This window comes from Sander vitreus, chromosome 3 (assembly GCF_031162955.1).
Source record: "Sander vitreus isolate 19-12246 chromosome 3, sanVit1, whole genome shotgun sequence".
NCBI lineage: Eukaryota > Metazoa > Chordata > Actinopteri > Perciformes > Percidae > Sander > Sander vitreus.
The window spans coordinates 6906830-6923959 of record NC_135857.1 but is presented as its reverse complement, the minus strand read 5'-3'; the positions used below and the strand labels follow the sequence as shown (position 1 = coordinate 6923959).

The 17130-nt window shown below is 39.6% G+C and overlaps 1 protein-coding gene across 2 annotated transcripts; it reads left to right on the top strand.

The window, feature by feature from the left end:
- The first annotated feature begins 5606 nt into the window (after positions 1–5606).
- On the top strand, positions 5607–16553 carry mrps23 (mitochondrial ribosomal protein S23). 2 transcript variants are annotated; one of them, XM_078245826.1, is made up of 6 exons: positions 5607–5784; positions 6967–7146; positions 9729–9806; positions 10071–10194; positions 11711–11863; positions 16141–16553. In XM_078245826.1, the coding sequence occupies exons 1-5, from the start codon at positions 5741–5743 to the stop codon at positions 11855–11857; spliced, it is 573 nt and encodes a 190-aa protein (XP_078101952.1). In that variant the 5' UTR covers positions 5607–5740; the 3' UTR covers positions 11858–11863; positions 16141–16553. The 2 variants fall into 2 exon arrangements, with proteins under 2 accessions (XP_078101952.1, XP_078101953.1); XM_078245827.1 differs by lacking the exon at positions 11711–11863 and having other exon boundaries at positions 5613–5784.
- The last annotated feature ends 577 nt before the right edge of the window (positions 16554–17130 follow it).

Here is a 17130-nt window from a genome sequence, read left to right as displayed (position 1 = left end):
GCTAGCGGTTAGCCGAATTAGCTGTTAGCTAAACTAACGTTAGCTTCCTTTGTTCAGTGGTGCGCGGTGGTTTATGGGATGAGTAGTTCCTTTGCTCTGAGATGACGATATGTACACAGTCTTGTACCTTTGACTTTTTGGGGATTTTCTGTTTGTTTTTTTACTGGAAATGATACGTTGTATGCTTATGAGTCACGTACCACCTGGTTAGCCTAAGGCATGGTCTAAAACTCTTTATATACAGATTTTTCCAGACGTCAATGGGAGAAATTAATGGGAAATTTACTTCCGGAACCCAAGGTCTCTCAGAGGAGGGGCGGGACTGTTGAACTCTATATGCAGCTCCCCTTCCTCACCAACATGAGTTCCACCAATCAGAGGCATCACTGTGGGATTGTGGGATTGTTCAGGATTGTGGGTAATGGAGTACTTATCCAAGACATCGCAAATAAAAGACATTTATCTCAAAACAAGGTAGGTGCCCCATGAACTTTTGGCATCTATATGATCATATACAATCGCTTAGTCATGTTGTAGCTGGTTTTAAGTCTACCATCGACGGTTACAATTTTATGGCTTATACTCCAATTTATCAATAAAGAAATTGCATTGTATTTTTACTTCCGGAACCCGCTATGGGCGGGACTGTTGAGCTCTATTTAATTTCTATTGTATTTCTTAATGTTTGTATATAGGGCATTAGGATCCGTTTCGGTCTAATTATTGATTACGGTTTTAGATTTGTAGTGGAACAGCAGAGGGCAGCAATACGCCATAGATGCGTCTAGTCTGCCGGAAACAAAAAGAAGAAGAAGATTTGTAATCATGGATGTATTAAGAGAACTGGATACAGTGTTCGGCGGGAAGCCCCGTACATTCCAATGAGAGTGCTCAAAAGCGCATAAAGCAAACATGGAGCTCGGCTCTTCCGCATTGTTGGCCCATAACGCTGGTTGGCTCACGATGGACATGCGCACTAGCAACAATTTGTTTGTGTTGTCGTAGCAACCGGTAGCAACATGCGTGTTCATGAGCTTCTCTCTCGTGTGTCTTACATCCACGGTAAACGTAGCTAGCAAACTCATGAACTCGCCGTTTCATTGTCTAAAATATTCACTAACGTTAAACATTGTGTTTTCGTTGTTCCTGGTCTTTTACATGCTTAGCTAAATAAACGATAGATGTATTTAGACAACCAAGGAGATGTAATTATTATGTCGTGCTACTAGCTAGCTAGCTAGTAGGTTAGCCTGCAGTTTGGTGAACAGAGCTTCTCTTAATACATCCATGGCTTTATCGCTCATCTATGCTACAGGCTTTACAGCATACAGCCCTCGGATGTATCGTGAGATAAGTGTTAAACCCTAAACCCACATCGGCTCTTAGGGACATATAAGATATTACATTAACATTAGCTACCTAACTAGCTCCATTATTTAGCTTGACCTGCATTCTGCTTTTTTAGCTTTTGCAATAAACCACTAAACCAGGTCGAGTGATAGTGACACTGTATTTAAGTTACAAACAACATGTTCCTTATTTTAAAACTAATTATCTTAATTTAAGATTAATACTGAAACTTTCACTCATTGTTTTGTTAAATTGCAATAACGTTTCTCTTTTTTTTTCACAGACAACTCCAACCTTGGGAGTGCAGTTATGTTATTTATAGTAAAATATTTTATCTGGGATTCTTGTGTGCAATATACAATAACCTATACCTCACAATGAGTTCAAATCCATGCATGTATTAAAACCTTCTGTTGAAATTGTATGCATAATGTGTAGGCTAATAACAATTTCAACTGATGCTCATTGCAAGTTACATGTACTCCAAAATGTTTGTTATTAAAAAGTAGACTTTTGTCTCAAACTTTTCATGGAAAAATCGGAAAGCACAAAAATAATGCTCAACAACACTGGTGTATATTTACATTTTAACACAATACAATTATTATTAAGAGAATTATTGATTCAAAAAAAACCTGCAGGATTATTTAAAAAAAAAATTTAATTAAAAACATAATGTAGGACGGGCGGCCTAGCTCACCCAGTGGGAGTGTTCGCCCCACGTTGGCTGAGTCCGGTCCGACCTGCTGCCCTTTACTGCGTGTCATCCCCCATCTCTCTCCCCCTTTCATATCGATCCACTTTCAAATAAAGCCCCAAAAATAATCTTTAAAAAAAAAACATAATATAGGACAAACAAAATCTACATCCAACGTGGGGAAGAAAGACAAAATAAAAAATGCAAAACACGTGGGTGAGGCTGGGGAAGATGAGTGGAGGCAAGAGAGGAAAAGGCAGGGAGAAATAAAGGCAAGAAGGAGAGGAAGAACACAGAATGTAAGTGAACAGAATGATTAACAAATAAAAAATAATATATATATATATATATATATATATATAAATATAATCTAAAATTTAAAACATTTACATAAATAGGTGGAGACATATCCTTACACAAAGAGGGCTGCCCTGGATATTTACAAGTTTTTATCGTAAAATGCAATCCTGTTGAGGCTACAATCTAGTATGGATTGTAGCCTCAAGGGACTGTGCGATGCTACTTAAAAAAAAAAAATTTCCCAAATTTGTGAAATGAACTCCGTCTCTTATAAATATGCCAGGACAGTCAAACTTTATGCAAGGATGCCTTACACTGTCTCCACCCAATTCCATGACAAATTTGCCCATCTCTCTGTTCACCCACATTCTGGTCTTGTTGATCTTTCACGGATCTACTTTCCTCCAGTGACATCTCTCATTGATGGCATGATCTTCATCTCAGGAAAGATGCCATGGAGGTGCAGCAGGTCCTGCTTCATCACTGTGACAAGCTCCACACCTTTGATGTTGCCAAGGCCGCCACAGAGAATCAGCGGGACTGTTCTTCCTCTCAAAGACTGATAAGGAAAAAAGGGAAGAAGGTTCCTCCATCTCAGACCACCCCAGCCAAACCACCACACATGGCCATCTAGTCCCAGGTTCTCTTCCCCACATCGGATGTAGCTGTCTCCTATCAGCCACACTTTCAGACCTAGATATTATATATTGGATTTAAAAAAAAGTATTTTTCTTTACACAAAAATGGTTTATTAAGCTCTCATATACATGTTATATTGTGTAAAGGACTAGCATTACAGGTAGGCTACTAATCATACCCTAAATAAATTCAAATACATATTGTATACAGGTGCTGGTCATATAATTAGAATATCATGAAAAAGTTGATTCATTTCAGTAATTCCATTCAAAAAGTGAAACTTGTATAATGTATACATTCATTCCACACAGACTGATATATTTCAAGTGTTTATTTCTTTTACTTTTGATGATTAGAACTGACAACTAATGAAAACCCCAAATTCAGTATCTCAGAAAATTAGAATATTGTGAAAAGGTTCAATATTGAAGACACCTGGTGCCACACTCTAATCAGCTAATTAACTCAAAACACCTGCAAAGGCCTTTAAATGGTCTCTCAGTCTAGTTCTGTAGGCTACACAAGCATGGGGAAGACTGCTGATTTGACAGCTGTCCAAAAGACAACCATTGACACCTTGTACAAGGAGGGCAAGCCACAAAAGGTCATTGCTAAAGAGGCTGGCTGTTCACAGAGCTCTGTGTCCAAGCACATTAATAGAGAGTCGAAGGGAAGGAAAAGATGAACAAAAAAGTGTACAAGCAATAGGGATAACTGCACCCTGAAACAAAACCCATTCAAAAATGTGGAGGAGATTCACAAAGAGTGGACTGCAGCTGGAGTCAGTGATTCAAGAACCACCACGCACAGACGTATGCAAGACATGGGTTTCAGCTCTCGCATTCCTTGTGTCAAGCCACTCTTGAACAAGACACTGTGTCAGAAGCGTCTCGCCTGGGCTAAAGACAAAAAGGACTGGACTGCTGCTGAGTGGTCCAAAGTTATGTTCTCTGATGAAAGTGAATTTTGCATTTCCTTTGGAAATCAAGGTCCCAGAGTCTGGAGGAAGAGCGGAGAGGCACAGAATCCACGTTGCTTGAAGTCCAGTGTAAAGTTTCCACAGTCAGTGATGGTTTGGGGTGCCATGTCATCTGCTGGCGTTGGTCCACTGTGTTTTCTGAGGTCCAAGGTCAATGCAGCTGTCTACCAGGAAGTTTTAGAGCACTTCATGCTTCCTGCTGCTGACCAACTTTATGGAGATGCAGAATTCATTTTCCAACAGGACTTGGCACCTGCACACAGTGCCAAAGCTACCAGTACCTGGTTTAAGGACCATGGTATCCCTGTGCTTAATTGGCCAGCAAACTTGCCTGACCTTAACCCTATAGAAAATCTATGGGGTATTGTGAAGAGGAAGATGTGATACGCCAGACCCAACAATGCAGAAGAGCTGAAGGCCACTATCGGAGCAACCTGGGCTCTCATAACACCTGAGCAGTGCCACAGACTGATCGACTCCATGCCATGCTGCATTGCTGCAGTAATTCAGGCAAAAGGAGCCCCAACTAAGTATTGAGTGCTGTACATGCTCATACTTTTCAGTTGGCCAACATTTCTAAAAATCCTATTTTTGTATTGGTCTTAAGTAATATTCTAATTTTCTGAGATACTGAATTTGGGGTTTTCATTAGTTGTCAGTTATCATCAAAATTAAAAGAAATAAACATTTGAAATATATCAAGTCTGTGTGGAATGAATGCATACATTATACAAGTTTCACTTTTTGAATGGAATTACTGAAATAAATCAACTTTTTCATGATATTCTAATTATATGACCAGCACCTGTATAGCCAGTCATTGACATCAACAGTCAACGACATGTTCATTATAATACTTCACTTTGCCATGTATTAATTAGTAATGCTTATCAAAATAAACGATGGATGTTTTGAGAAAACCAAGGCGATGTAGCCTAATCACTATGTCTGTAATGTTATCTATGTACAGTGTTACCGTTCTCCCATGCTTGCTACCGCTGATAGCTACTAGCCGATAGCCTTGGCAGTTTTGGGAAACGCTAATGACGTTACATCCACGTAACAGGCTTTACAGCATACATACATACATCCATACATCCCTCGGATATATCATAAGATAATACCATGGATGTATTAATAGAACACATGGTGAATTACAGCAATTGGCTGCTGGAGCGACATCCATTAGATTATTACAGCTACAGGACTCAAAACAGTCATATGAGCATGCGCAGTGCAGGCGACGCGGACGGGCGCAGTCCCGCGGCTCTGCTCGCGCCCATTATGCGCGTTCATCATGCCACATTTAATAATTCTGGATTCGCTTCTAGTGAATGTTAAAAATGTTAAAAACGTGACGTTTTAAACAAGGAAACTTTACTTGTTCGGGCTGGTAAGTTGATATACCCCGAAACAAATTATCCGCTGAAATATAGACGTTTCTTTCGCCATGCAAAGTCTATGTGAAAAGTCTTTCTTGGCCATGGGGTGCAGTACCACCGTTATCCGCTAAGCCCATGGTGGCTTTTAGACTTGGCGCTCTTCCTGGGGGCTTGTAGTGTGTGTGTCTGTCTATTGTCTGACCCACAGTTCGGAGCAGAAGGTGGCGGTAATGCACCAATGAGCTGGATGCCAACTGCCGTAAAACACGAAGAAGAAAAAGTGCTGCAAAGCATCTACTCTGCCGGAAATCCTGCAAAGAAGATATGTCTTTTATGTTATTGCTAGCAGAAGACTAATGTTACAGTGCTACAAGCGGTCGATGAAAAACACAAATGGCTGGCAGCAGACTAGAGAGGTTTGGAACTGTATTCACCCGGTAAGAGAGCAGCATTTTACGTTGGTAACGTTATGCGTCAGGTCTGGTCTTGAGCTATTGAAAGCCATCTGCTCAAGCGCAATAAAAACCATGCTGGTTCGCGCAGATTAACGATACGTGTTATTTGGAATACGCCATGCTGTTTCATTGAATAAAAACGCGGTTTTCAGCAACCCGTAAACTTATTCAAGCAGGGATGTTGTCATTAGTTGGCGTTCTCCTTCACAGGTTGACGTTACGTTGTACCATTTACATTAATGTTATGCTCTCAGGCATCACTGACTGTAAATAAAGTTGGACCAAAATAAGCTAAAATGAACAAATAGTAAATTAATTTTAGTTCTCAAGAACATGACCGGTCACAAATGTATTATAAGACGTTTAAGGATACAGTATGATGACGTCATTGACATGCGACTAAGACTGTCAAGAGTCATGTTTGCTGTGTGTATTAAACTTGTTAGAAGGGGTCTTAAGAAGGGTCCTAAACTCTGACTGAGTACTAAGTGAAACAAATCTTAAGTGAAAGGACCGATGAGTTATTTAGTATAAGGAAGCCACTGTGTGTTAAAAGTGTAATTCTGTATTTTACATTTATTGTTTATTATTTCCTTTTTAATATGGTAATGTGTGCATCAGCCACCAAGGCAAAGTCAGACTTACTAGGCAATTAATCCTTTTCTGATTCAGTGCTGGCTGCTGAGAATAGTATATGCAAGGTATATGGCGATTACTCTTAATGGTAGGATAAAGAGCAAAAGTATGCCATTCTTAAAATTATTACGCACAAGAGACCCAACATTTTCCTCTTGAGCAGTTTTTTTAGCTTTACACAGACCATCTTTAATGTCAGCAATGTGGTTATAATGTATCTCTGTGTAAATCTCTGCTTTACAATTAATGATATTTCTGTCAAATGCCACTTAAACACTTGTGTTTTACCATTTATGATACCTTGTATATATTTTGCTTTCATTCATATTTTTTCTAGTTGTCTTTGTCTGTGCTATGTTTACTTAACTTTGTTCTATTTATTCAATTTTTATTTTTATGCACACTGCTCAAGTGTGAACAACAACTGCTCAGTTGCTGAACAGATTTCCATTGTACTCTGAGCACAATGACAATAAAGATCTATCTATTAACTCATCTACTGTGTGTGTCTGATGGCATGATGGACAGGGTTCGAGATCTGATGCGATCCGGGGTCATAAAGCCATCAGAGAAACCCATCTGGTATGATGTTTATGAGGCTTTTCCACCAAAGAGGGACCCACTTCACATGAAGCCACACACCAGACCCAGTACCAAGAAACAGGAAACTGTGCCTGAAATCTTCTACAGAGAGGATGAAGCTAGAGCGTAAGTCAATAGTCCATAGTAGGGATCGAACAATTATCGACCTGGCCAATTATCAGGGTTGATATTTGGTAGTTTGCAGATTACCGTATCTATTTTATTTGACAGATAGCCGATACAGTTAAAGGAGAAATCCGGCACAAAATGAACCTAGGGGTTAATAACACATTTGTACCGAGTCGACCGTTCTCTGGGATATGTTTTCATGCTAATCGAACGTGACCAGTTTTATCGCAAACCGCTAATTAGCTAATAACGCTAGTCGTCGGGGCACTGGTAAAGTAAAAAGAAATCGCTATTTCTATACCACTAACAAGGCTCAAAATAGCACCACACTTCCACGGTAGCATAATGAGGGTCCCTACATGTAAACCAAAGACTGATTGTGACTGTTTTCCCAAAATGGCGCCTGCCTGTATAAGCGAACGGTACTGCATAAAAACATAGTTTATCTTTATAAACTATGTTTTTAATAAACTGTCTGTACACTTACAAAGTTCTCAATGCTTCAGTTTACATGTTGGGACCCTCACTAGCTACCGTTCAAGTGTGGTGCTATTTTGAGCCTTTTTAGTGTTATAAAAATAGCGATTTCTTGTTACTTTAGCATTCCCTGACGACTAGCATTATTAGCTAATTAGCGGTTTGCGATAAAACTGGTCACATTCGATTAGCATGAAAACATATCCCAGAGAACGGTCGACTCAGTACACATGTGTTCTTAACCTCTAGGTTCATTTTGCGCCGGATTTCTCCTTTTTAATTAATTAAAAAGAGCACTTCTTTGCCTTCGCTACAGCTCTGTGTCTCACCCTCTGCTCCAGTTTCACTCAACACTTTTGGCGCTTACCTACTGCTAGTACCAGCTCTACTCTACTCGGCTCGACTCGGCCACGGTGCCCCGTCCTCCTTTTTCCATTGCAGATTTAGTACCGCCTCATGTGTGAGGCGAGCGTGTCTGGTCGTCATAGTGACGCCCCAGGATACTGCCGTGAACTAACACAACACACACACAGAACGTTGAAGGTGTGTTTTTGATTCTCGGCATGTGGCTGTTGCCAAAGCCAAAAGACACATTTTGTTTCAAAAGAAGCTGGAGGCAGCAAAAAAACACAGCAGGCTAAACTATTTAAAAATGGCGGGTTTGTTCAGGACACCCCCGTCTGTCACTAGCAATGATGACGCAGTGATTAGTGACGATTCTCTCCGACCAATTAGTAGTCTGCAGGTTTTCACGTCACCTTTTGGTATCGCCTCAGCTCGCTTGGAACATCGACTGAGGTGATACTATAAATAGTACCTGTTGGCAGGTACCAGGGACTTTTTTCATAATGGAAAACCAAAAAAGACGAATGGAGACGAGTTGAGCAGGAACCATGTAATGGAAAAACGCCATTTCACTGAAATGGATTTTTACTGTGGTTAAAGTTAATTTTGTATTCGTTACAATAACATTTACATAAGATTTTTAATGCAAGACATATACTTGTTTTATATACGTGTTTTTGCACTGTGACATTGCTACTTGTGTTTGAGTTTATTCCAAAATCTAAATTTTTGATTAAAATAATTTTATTTTCACTGTAAATGCATATATATAAATATCGGTTATTGGTTTCATTAACTGTTAATAATCAGTATCGTTGTTGGCTATGAAAAAACAGTATGGGTTGACCCCTAGTTCGTAGTGACATTAGTAGCTGTGTTTCCATACCACCTACATGCTGTCTTTGTAAATTTGGTGAAAACAACACATGGATCGGGTGTGTGTTGTGGAGGAGGGGTAGGCCGCGATCAGCAAAGGCTCGTATCATGTGGATGCTCCAACAGTTTGGTTGTCATGGGGGAGACAGAAACCACGCACTATTGCTTTAATTTAGATATGAAACATGCATGTCACCTGAGTGCTCGCTTACAGTCTGGATCTAACAAGCATAGTTAACAATGAAAGAAGCCTGGTAATCACTTTTTTTTTTTTTTTTTTTTTTTAATATCAGTACCTCCTTACAATTTGGAATCATCCATAACACAAGTGTTCAACTCTCAATTTTTACATAAGTACATCGCTAAAAAACGTCCGAAATGTCAAAACAAATTCGAGAAAAAGTCAAATGTTGAAATCATCAAAAGTGTAACAATTGTTGGAAAAAAAAAACATTAAAAGCACGAAGCGCTAACTCAATTCTTGATTGGCCAACGGCACATTCAAATCAAATGATTGTGATACGATGATGCCCGAACGGGCAGGTGCGATGCTATACTTACCCAACATGGCGTTTTACTCACCCTGGGCAACCCTTATTGTTGAACCCTGCACATAATAAACACAACAAATAGTTGAATCATTGGTAAAGAAGTGTATTTTCTCCTATCCTGACATTCTTTATTCACTAGTTTCATCACTGTTTATTTAGTGATTTCTGATTATGAAATATAAATGAAATTGGCCGTTTTTACTTGAGCTCATCTGGATCATGATTTAAAAAAGATGTTGGATGGAAATCAGCTGTTGTTCATGTCAGCATTAAAAGTTGTTGTCAGATGTTTTTGCAGGGCCCTCTCACCCATAAGTGTCTACTTTTCAGGAAGTTCTATGAGCTGTATGGGACGGGTCCTCGGCCTTTTGATCTGTCCAAATCAAGCTTTGTTTCTACGTGTCAGAGGTATGTCCCCCCCCCCTGGTTAAAAAAAAACATTATGAGAACATATACAAGCAGGAAAGTCAACTGTCAGATGGGAGGAAGGGATTTAAATGTCAAGTGAGTTCTTAATAATTTGCTTGTGTATTGTTTTTGTAATGCCAGAGACCGTAGTGATTACACGCCAAGTGTAAGGTTGACAAAAACAAAGAAGTTAAATAAGAGATTACTGTATTTTACACACATTTCCATGCCAATATTACTAAATGTTTTTCTCTCACTTTGCAGGTTTGTAGACAAGTACACAGAGTTGGAGAGCCACAGTGAGCTGGATGGCTCGGCTCTGTTTGAGGAGACCGGGAAGGCTTTACTCTCGGAGGGCATCGTGCTGAGAAGGAAAGGGGCGCCTCCGGTAAGAGTCTTGCTAAAAGTATAAGTACTAACTGGGGCTGCGACCTAAACATCGATGAAGCATCTTCAAGGAGCTGATGATAACACAAGCTCTTGTTTCCAAGGGAACAGAAGAGACTGGAGCACACTGATTGATTTGCAGCCTTTAATTGTGTAAAGAGACATTTCAACACCTGTCTTCATCAGAGTCAACATGGACAAAGGCAAAAGGCAACAACATAGTTAACCTAAAACAGGTGTTCCAGGGTTTCCCCCAGAAAAGTTGTTTAGCACAGTGGAAAGCATCTTTTTATGACGAGGGCCTGGCGCGGGCCAGTCACAGACGTTAATGCAGAGCCCAATAGTTTCTGTGATAACAGAATCATGAATGGAATCGCAAAATTAGATTAGAAATAGAATATAAAAAAGCTATAAAACAGATTACATAGGGCTCTATATTAAAGTGCCCATATTATGAAAAAAAAACACTTTTTCTAGGATTTGGGGTGTTCTTTTGTGTCTCTGGTGCTTCCACATGCATACAAACTTTGTAAAAAATCCATCCATGCTGTTTTGAGTGAGATATGGTTTCTGAATGTGTTCTGCCTTCAGTCTCCGAGTGAGCTGTTCAAAATTGGCACGGCTTGTGACGTCACAAGCCAAAACGAGCTGGCTAACCGCAACTGTTAGCCCGTAGCATTAGCATGCTAATGCTAGCATGCTACCTCGTTCTCAATAGCAAAGCACTGCTACAACACACACAAGTTCACCATAATCTACAAAAGAACTACTTACATGTGTGCCCTTATTTAGAAGTCTCCCAGCTAATCCTGCCTTGTAACTGACTGAAGTTGGAGAAACAGCCTCTCTTTTACTGTCTATGGAGCTAGCTAGCTGACATGATCTACATCTGAGTTACTGCGCATGTGCGAGTGCAATCAAAGATAGTACAGAAGAAGAAAAGAGGTCTCACTCTGTAGCTAAAACAGAGACTAGCTGAAAAGAGGATCTGCAGCAGTGAGAGAGAGCTGTGCAGTACAACAAAAAATATGGTGTTTTTTTGAAAATGTTCTGGTACAACCTTAAAATACAATTATGAACCTGAAAATGAGCATAATATGGGTGCTTTAAAGGGTGATATAATGATTATATAGGGTATTTCACACTGTTCCTTAAGGTCTCCTAATAGGGTATGTAACATTGGTTGGGCTGAAAATGGCCCGGGTGCTATTCCATGGGCCCTAATGCTACCCTGTGGAATGGCCCTATTTGGAACGAGAGCTTTTCTTCCAAATATGGTGTGCTCATGAATATCTAGTTGAGCTGCGCGCCGATTGGTTAAGTGAAGCACATACACACACACAGTGGAGACGAGACAGCAGGTCTCATATTTCAGACACTGCAATGTTATACATTGTTCGTCTACTATTTCATTACTAAATTCACTTCTGAGACTTTTATGCGAGAAATCAACTATGTAAAGCTCAAATATGGCCATTTTACGAAAATTGATGGCTAATTGCAAATTTGGTAAGAAGGTGTCGGACTTCAGGAGCTCTACACAGTCTGATGAGACAGCGGCAGCCTGCAGCGCTCCATACCCAGGGCAAAGTCACCGTTTCTGGGTTACTGGACTACCAAATGCCAGCGGCACATCTGTGCGACCTATTCAGAAGACTAGCTGATCTCAGGTCAGTGGTGTATGTAAATTTTGGGGCGTGACAAAGGTAGAGACTAGTCTACCGTCTCTAGTCTCTAGCCTCACAGCCCCCAAAATGTAAGGTAGAGCCACCGAGTTGACATCAACTATGGGCTTTGTTGAGATTCGCCCGTTTTCAGCAACAGTTTCAAATTGTGAGATTTGCATAGGAAAGGAATGTCAATGGGACTTTGAGGTACTGTGTATGCCTATTTTACCCACCGAACTGTCGTAATTCAACTATGACAAGCAGGGGCGGATTAAGGTGGTCAGGGGCCCCTAGGCTGCTCTTTGTGCGAGGGCCCCCGTAATCATTGTGCTTTACTGGAAAAATGTATTTAGTGCCATACATGGTCCACACGCAAATAAGTTGAACTGACTGACACGCACGCACACACACACACACACACACACACACACACACTGAGAAAACTACATCATAAAACTAACATCAACAGAGATGTAAGTGGAAAGAATACCAGATATTATCCTCTGCCACCACAGCACCAAAACAATTACAATGGAAATGTAACTAATCAGCAAAGCAACAGAATTCCCTGGATTCACAGTTCAACAGCAAGCTGGTAATCACTTTTAGCTTTATAAACCAACAGGTAGGGTACAGCATCTGTTATCTTTATAAATCAACAGGTAGGCTACAGTATCTGCATCAGTGCAGAACACCCAGTTTTACTGAGGCAAAATCACAACATCACTACCAATGGTGGAAGAAGTATTCAGATCTTTTACTTCAGTAAAAGTACTAGTACCATACTGTCCTGCATTGAAAATGTTACTTAAGTAAAAGTATGTAAGTATCAGGAAAATGTACTTGAAATATTAAAAGTGAAAGTACTGAATATCGAATTCATGTTTTAAACAAACCAAACAGTTCTGTCAATCAACTAAGTGTTTAATAGGCTAAACATTTCAGGTGGACTTGTAGGGTGTTATATTGTTGGCTAGTTTCATTTATAATAAAACATCAGATTTTATAAACCACACAATGTGTTTTGTGTGCAGTAATCTTAATGTGTAAAGTAACTAGTAACTAAAGCTGTAACATGAATCTAGTGGAGTAAAAAGTACAATATTTCTCTCTGAAATGTAGCAGAGTAGAAGTAGAAAGTGGCATAAAAAGTAAAGTACAAGTACCTCAATATTTGGACTGAAGTACAGTACTTAGATACATTCCACCACTGATCATTACTGAGACACAAACCACTGTGCAATAGGCTACACTAAACTGTGAATAAAATAAAAAAAACAGCAGCAGCACATAACACTGTTATTAACAACAATAATGAAACAGCAGCACAACATGTAGGCTACATATTGTTGCATAATCATCCCGCCTTTAGAATTTTTTCTTTCTTGATTTTCACCACGGCAACCACCCTCTTTAAAACCTCGGTCCAATATTCGCATTCATTGTCAACTCTTTTTTTTTAAAGATCTAAATCTATCTGCCCACCGTCAGCACAGCGCGTAACATGTGCGAACATTGCCTATCAGTGGCACTCGGATCCCTCATGTTCAGCTAGGCGTACAGCTGCATTTTTCCAGTCACTTGAATATCACTGTTCGCAAATAATTTGTGCGACACTACACAATGCCTTTTGAGGGGGAATACAACAGCCATTCTCTTGGCTGCGTTTCACCATTTGCCAGTTTCATTTTAAACAGGGTTTTGTAAAAGTAGCCAGTAGATAGTGGATCTTGAGGTGGGAGTTACCATTGTCAAGTGTCAGTGCCGTAGCCCATGTACCACAATCACATCTGGAACCAAAGAGCACAGATCTGTGTAGGAGTATGAAGCCTCTCTGCACAGCAGTGAGTTGATAATGACAACACTTCTAGGAGAGGAGGAGATTTTATCTGTTCCCCAGAAGTTTAATGACGTTGCAGAGCCATGGTTAGCCTGTACATAATCCATGTTTTGTGTTGTTTGTCCAACATAAACCAGACCACAGGGACATTTCAGCATGTAGCATTACATGTGTGCTGCTGCGGTTTATGCAGGATTTTATGGTGTATTTTTTATCGCTATGTGCACATTGACAATAGTAATTCCCACCTTTGGATCAACTATCCCAACAGGTTTGAACTCCTGTTCAACCAGTTATCCCATGTAGTTGTACACCTGTTCTAGTTTGACTATATATTTGGCATGCACTATACGAGGAAAATCTGCGACGTGCGATAACATTGTTCAGTATGACTTGTAATAAATAACAGGGTTTCCGCTAGGGCTGAACGATTTTTGAAAATAATCTAATTGTGTTTTTTTTTTTTCACCAATATTGCGATTGCGATTTAATATGCGATTCTTTTTAAGCTCTTTGTCTTCTGTATTATTCAAAAAAGACAAACGATAAATCATTGTATAGTATGAACAACACACTATTAAATAGATTAAACAAATTGTTCTTTCCTAGAGGCCAGGCCTGGATGTGATGATGAAATTAGGTGATGCATGAATTTATATGAATAACATCTTTTATTTAACTACTTCAATCACAGTAGTATATTGAGCACTGACCAAGCCTGGTGTAAACATTCATATGAAAGTCAGAAACAAATCACACAAACTAAGTGCAGATTGCAGAAATATAAAAACTAATATTTGGCTTTACCACACTTAGTAGTATTTAGATTATTTAATTATTTACTGTAATAAACATATGTAAACATGTGGATTGCACTTTTTAAACACTGTCTTTGAACTTTACTATACAGTTAAATAAGTAAAAATGTGTGTGTGTGTATATATGTGTGTGTATATATATATATATATATATATATATATATATATATATATATACACACACAATGGTGTATTTTTTTTTACAGCGCACAGAGAAGAGCTGCCTTCAGCCCCTCCCCCTCGTGAAGTTGCGTCTACCGTGTGCATGACAGCGTCCACATTGCACTTGCTCAGACAGGCTATCGTTATGTTAGTTGCTGGTGTTCTTGCCGTGGGATTAACTGTACTAGTAAAACCGTTGAAACGCCGTGCTGCTGTGAAAGCTCCGCGAATGTAATTTATCAGAGTCTGGTTGTTACCCCTCTCAGTGGCAGCTCCTCCACTCCATATCTTTATAACGGAGCTAGCTAACCAGAGCTAACCGCTAATCAGAGCTAATCGTTGCCAACCGAGCCTTCAGTTCTGCGTGCCTGTATCCATTAACTGCATGTATGGACTCAAGCCCGAATAAAATCCTTCATTTTATTAAAATGGCTGTAAAAGTTTTAAACTACAACTCAGAGTTGTTTGAATGACAGAAATCAGCTCAAGGTACGGCGTAGCATTAGCGTGCCAAGTTGATGCTTTCTCTGCGGAGTGCAGACTGATTTGCTCTCGCGAGTCATGTTACCAAATCGCAGCCTTTGCGATTAGGAAATAGTGTTTTAACATATCCCGATATTATTGCAAATGCAATTAATCGCCCTAATTACAGCAATATATCTTGATCAACTATTTAGCTGCCATACTTTAGTTCAGCTATCCATCAGCTATAATGTTAGCTGGCAGTTCAGCTGTGTGGCAACATTTTAGATAAAACATTTTAGAGTAGTGTAAATGAGGAGTGCAAAACCTGTAAACAGAAACTATGCAGATGGTTGAACTTTCTTGAGATCTGCAGGATGGAGGTTCCATCTCCAAATACAAAGTGACGTTCAGCAAGTGGAGCATCACAATCAGAAATATCAATAACGGTCCAACGGCAACACTCTCGTTTCTCAAACCAAAGAAATAACGCGCCCAAAAGGATTTTCTTTCTTTGCCACTTTACACTAGTCGGGTTTGGAACCTCTGAATTTTTCAGTGATTTGATAAAATGACGGCAACAATTAGTCATAATCTTCAGTTCTGTGTTTAAAATCAAGTCATGGAGACGTCTTGTGAATCATGGTAAAAGTCTAGAACTGCAAAGACTAATCGATAAGTTGTTTTAATGTGAATATTTTCTAGTTTCTTCACTCCTCTGTGACAGTAAACTGAATATCTTTGAGTTGTGGACAAAACAAGACATTTAAGGACGTCATCTTGGGCTTTTTGGTAACACTGATCCACATTGTATAGACCAAACATATAATCCATTAATCGAGAAAATAATCGACACATTAATTAATCGACAATGAAAATAATCCTTAGTTGCAGCCCTAGAAAAGTTCCCTGAAAGTAACAATTTTAAAATCAGGAGAAACCTTCAGCCCTGTATAATGTTGCAGCAGATGATCACAGTACTGCCTTTTATCCTGCAGGTGTCAGCGGAGTCCAGGGATCTGGTGCTGGAGCTGAAGCTGACAGAAATGTAGGCGGAGCAGCAGTCAGTCAGTGCTGACAGCGAGGAGACAACACACAGCACACACACACCGTAGGGCCCATTGAATGAGCTGTAGTTGTGTTTTTGCTGCACCTCTGGAAGGGACGGTCATTTTTAGAAACTTAATTTCAACCACCAAGTCATGACATGGCCTGTTTGCATGCCAACATGTTTTCTAAACTGATGTCACTTTAGATGTCATTTTCCACAGCATTGCACCACCAGCAGGATGTCATTAAAGGATAAAAAGAGCAAATAGTCCAAGCACATACATTATTTATTTATTTGTATGTATGTGGACGTATGTAACTGTATGAAAATGCAATTAAAGTTAATCTTATAACATGTTAATATGTTGTGGGATTATTAAGTGTTTTCCAGCAGAGAGACCCAAGTGTGTAGACTAAAGAACTTCAGTCACACTACCTGGCTGGAACATGCTCAGTCTTTAGTTTAGCTTAGTTTATTAGTTTATTATGTCGTGGACAGTCCCCCTTAATTCACTGTACAGTAAAAGCAGCAGCTTTAGCCTCTATGGCTAATTTCCATCTGTAGTCCCTGGCCAGCTGACAAAAGGTATCCTAAAATACAATGGTTAACAAATTAAAATAAATTACATTACATCTATAATGACCGCAGACCTAAGCAAAAAGGATTAAGACATACAAACAAGTGGCACACAAACAAGCATGCACAAACAAGCAAGCACAGATGATGGCAAAGGCATTAAAGCAGTCTATGCAGTAAAAACAATACAAAGGAGACAAGAGAAAGGAGAATAGTCACAGAGGCCACATTGAAAGCACATACAAGACATAACATGGAGGCAGGCAGCAGAGATGGAGCGGCAGCAACACTGACTATGTTTACATTTTATTTATTTGTTTAATTAAAAAGGACAATGCACATCAATTTACATTTTTTGTTT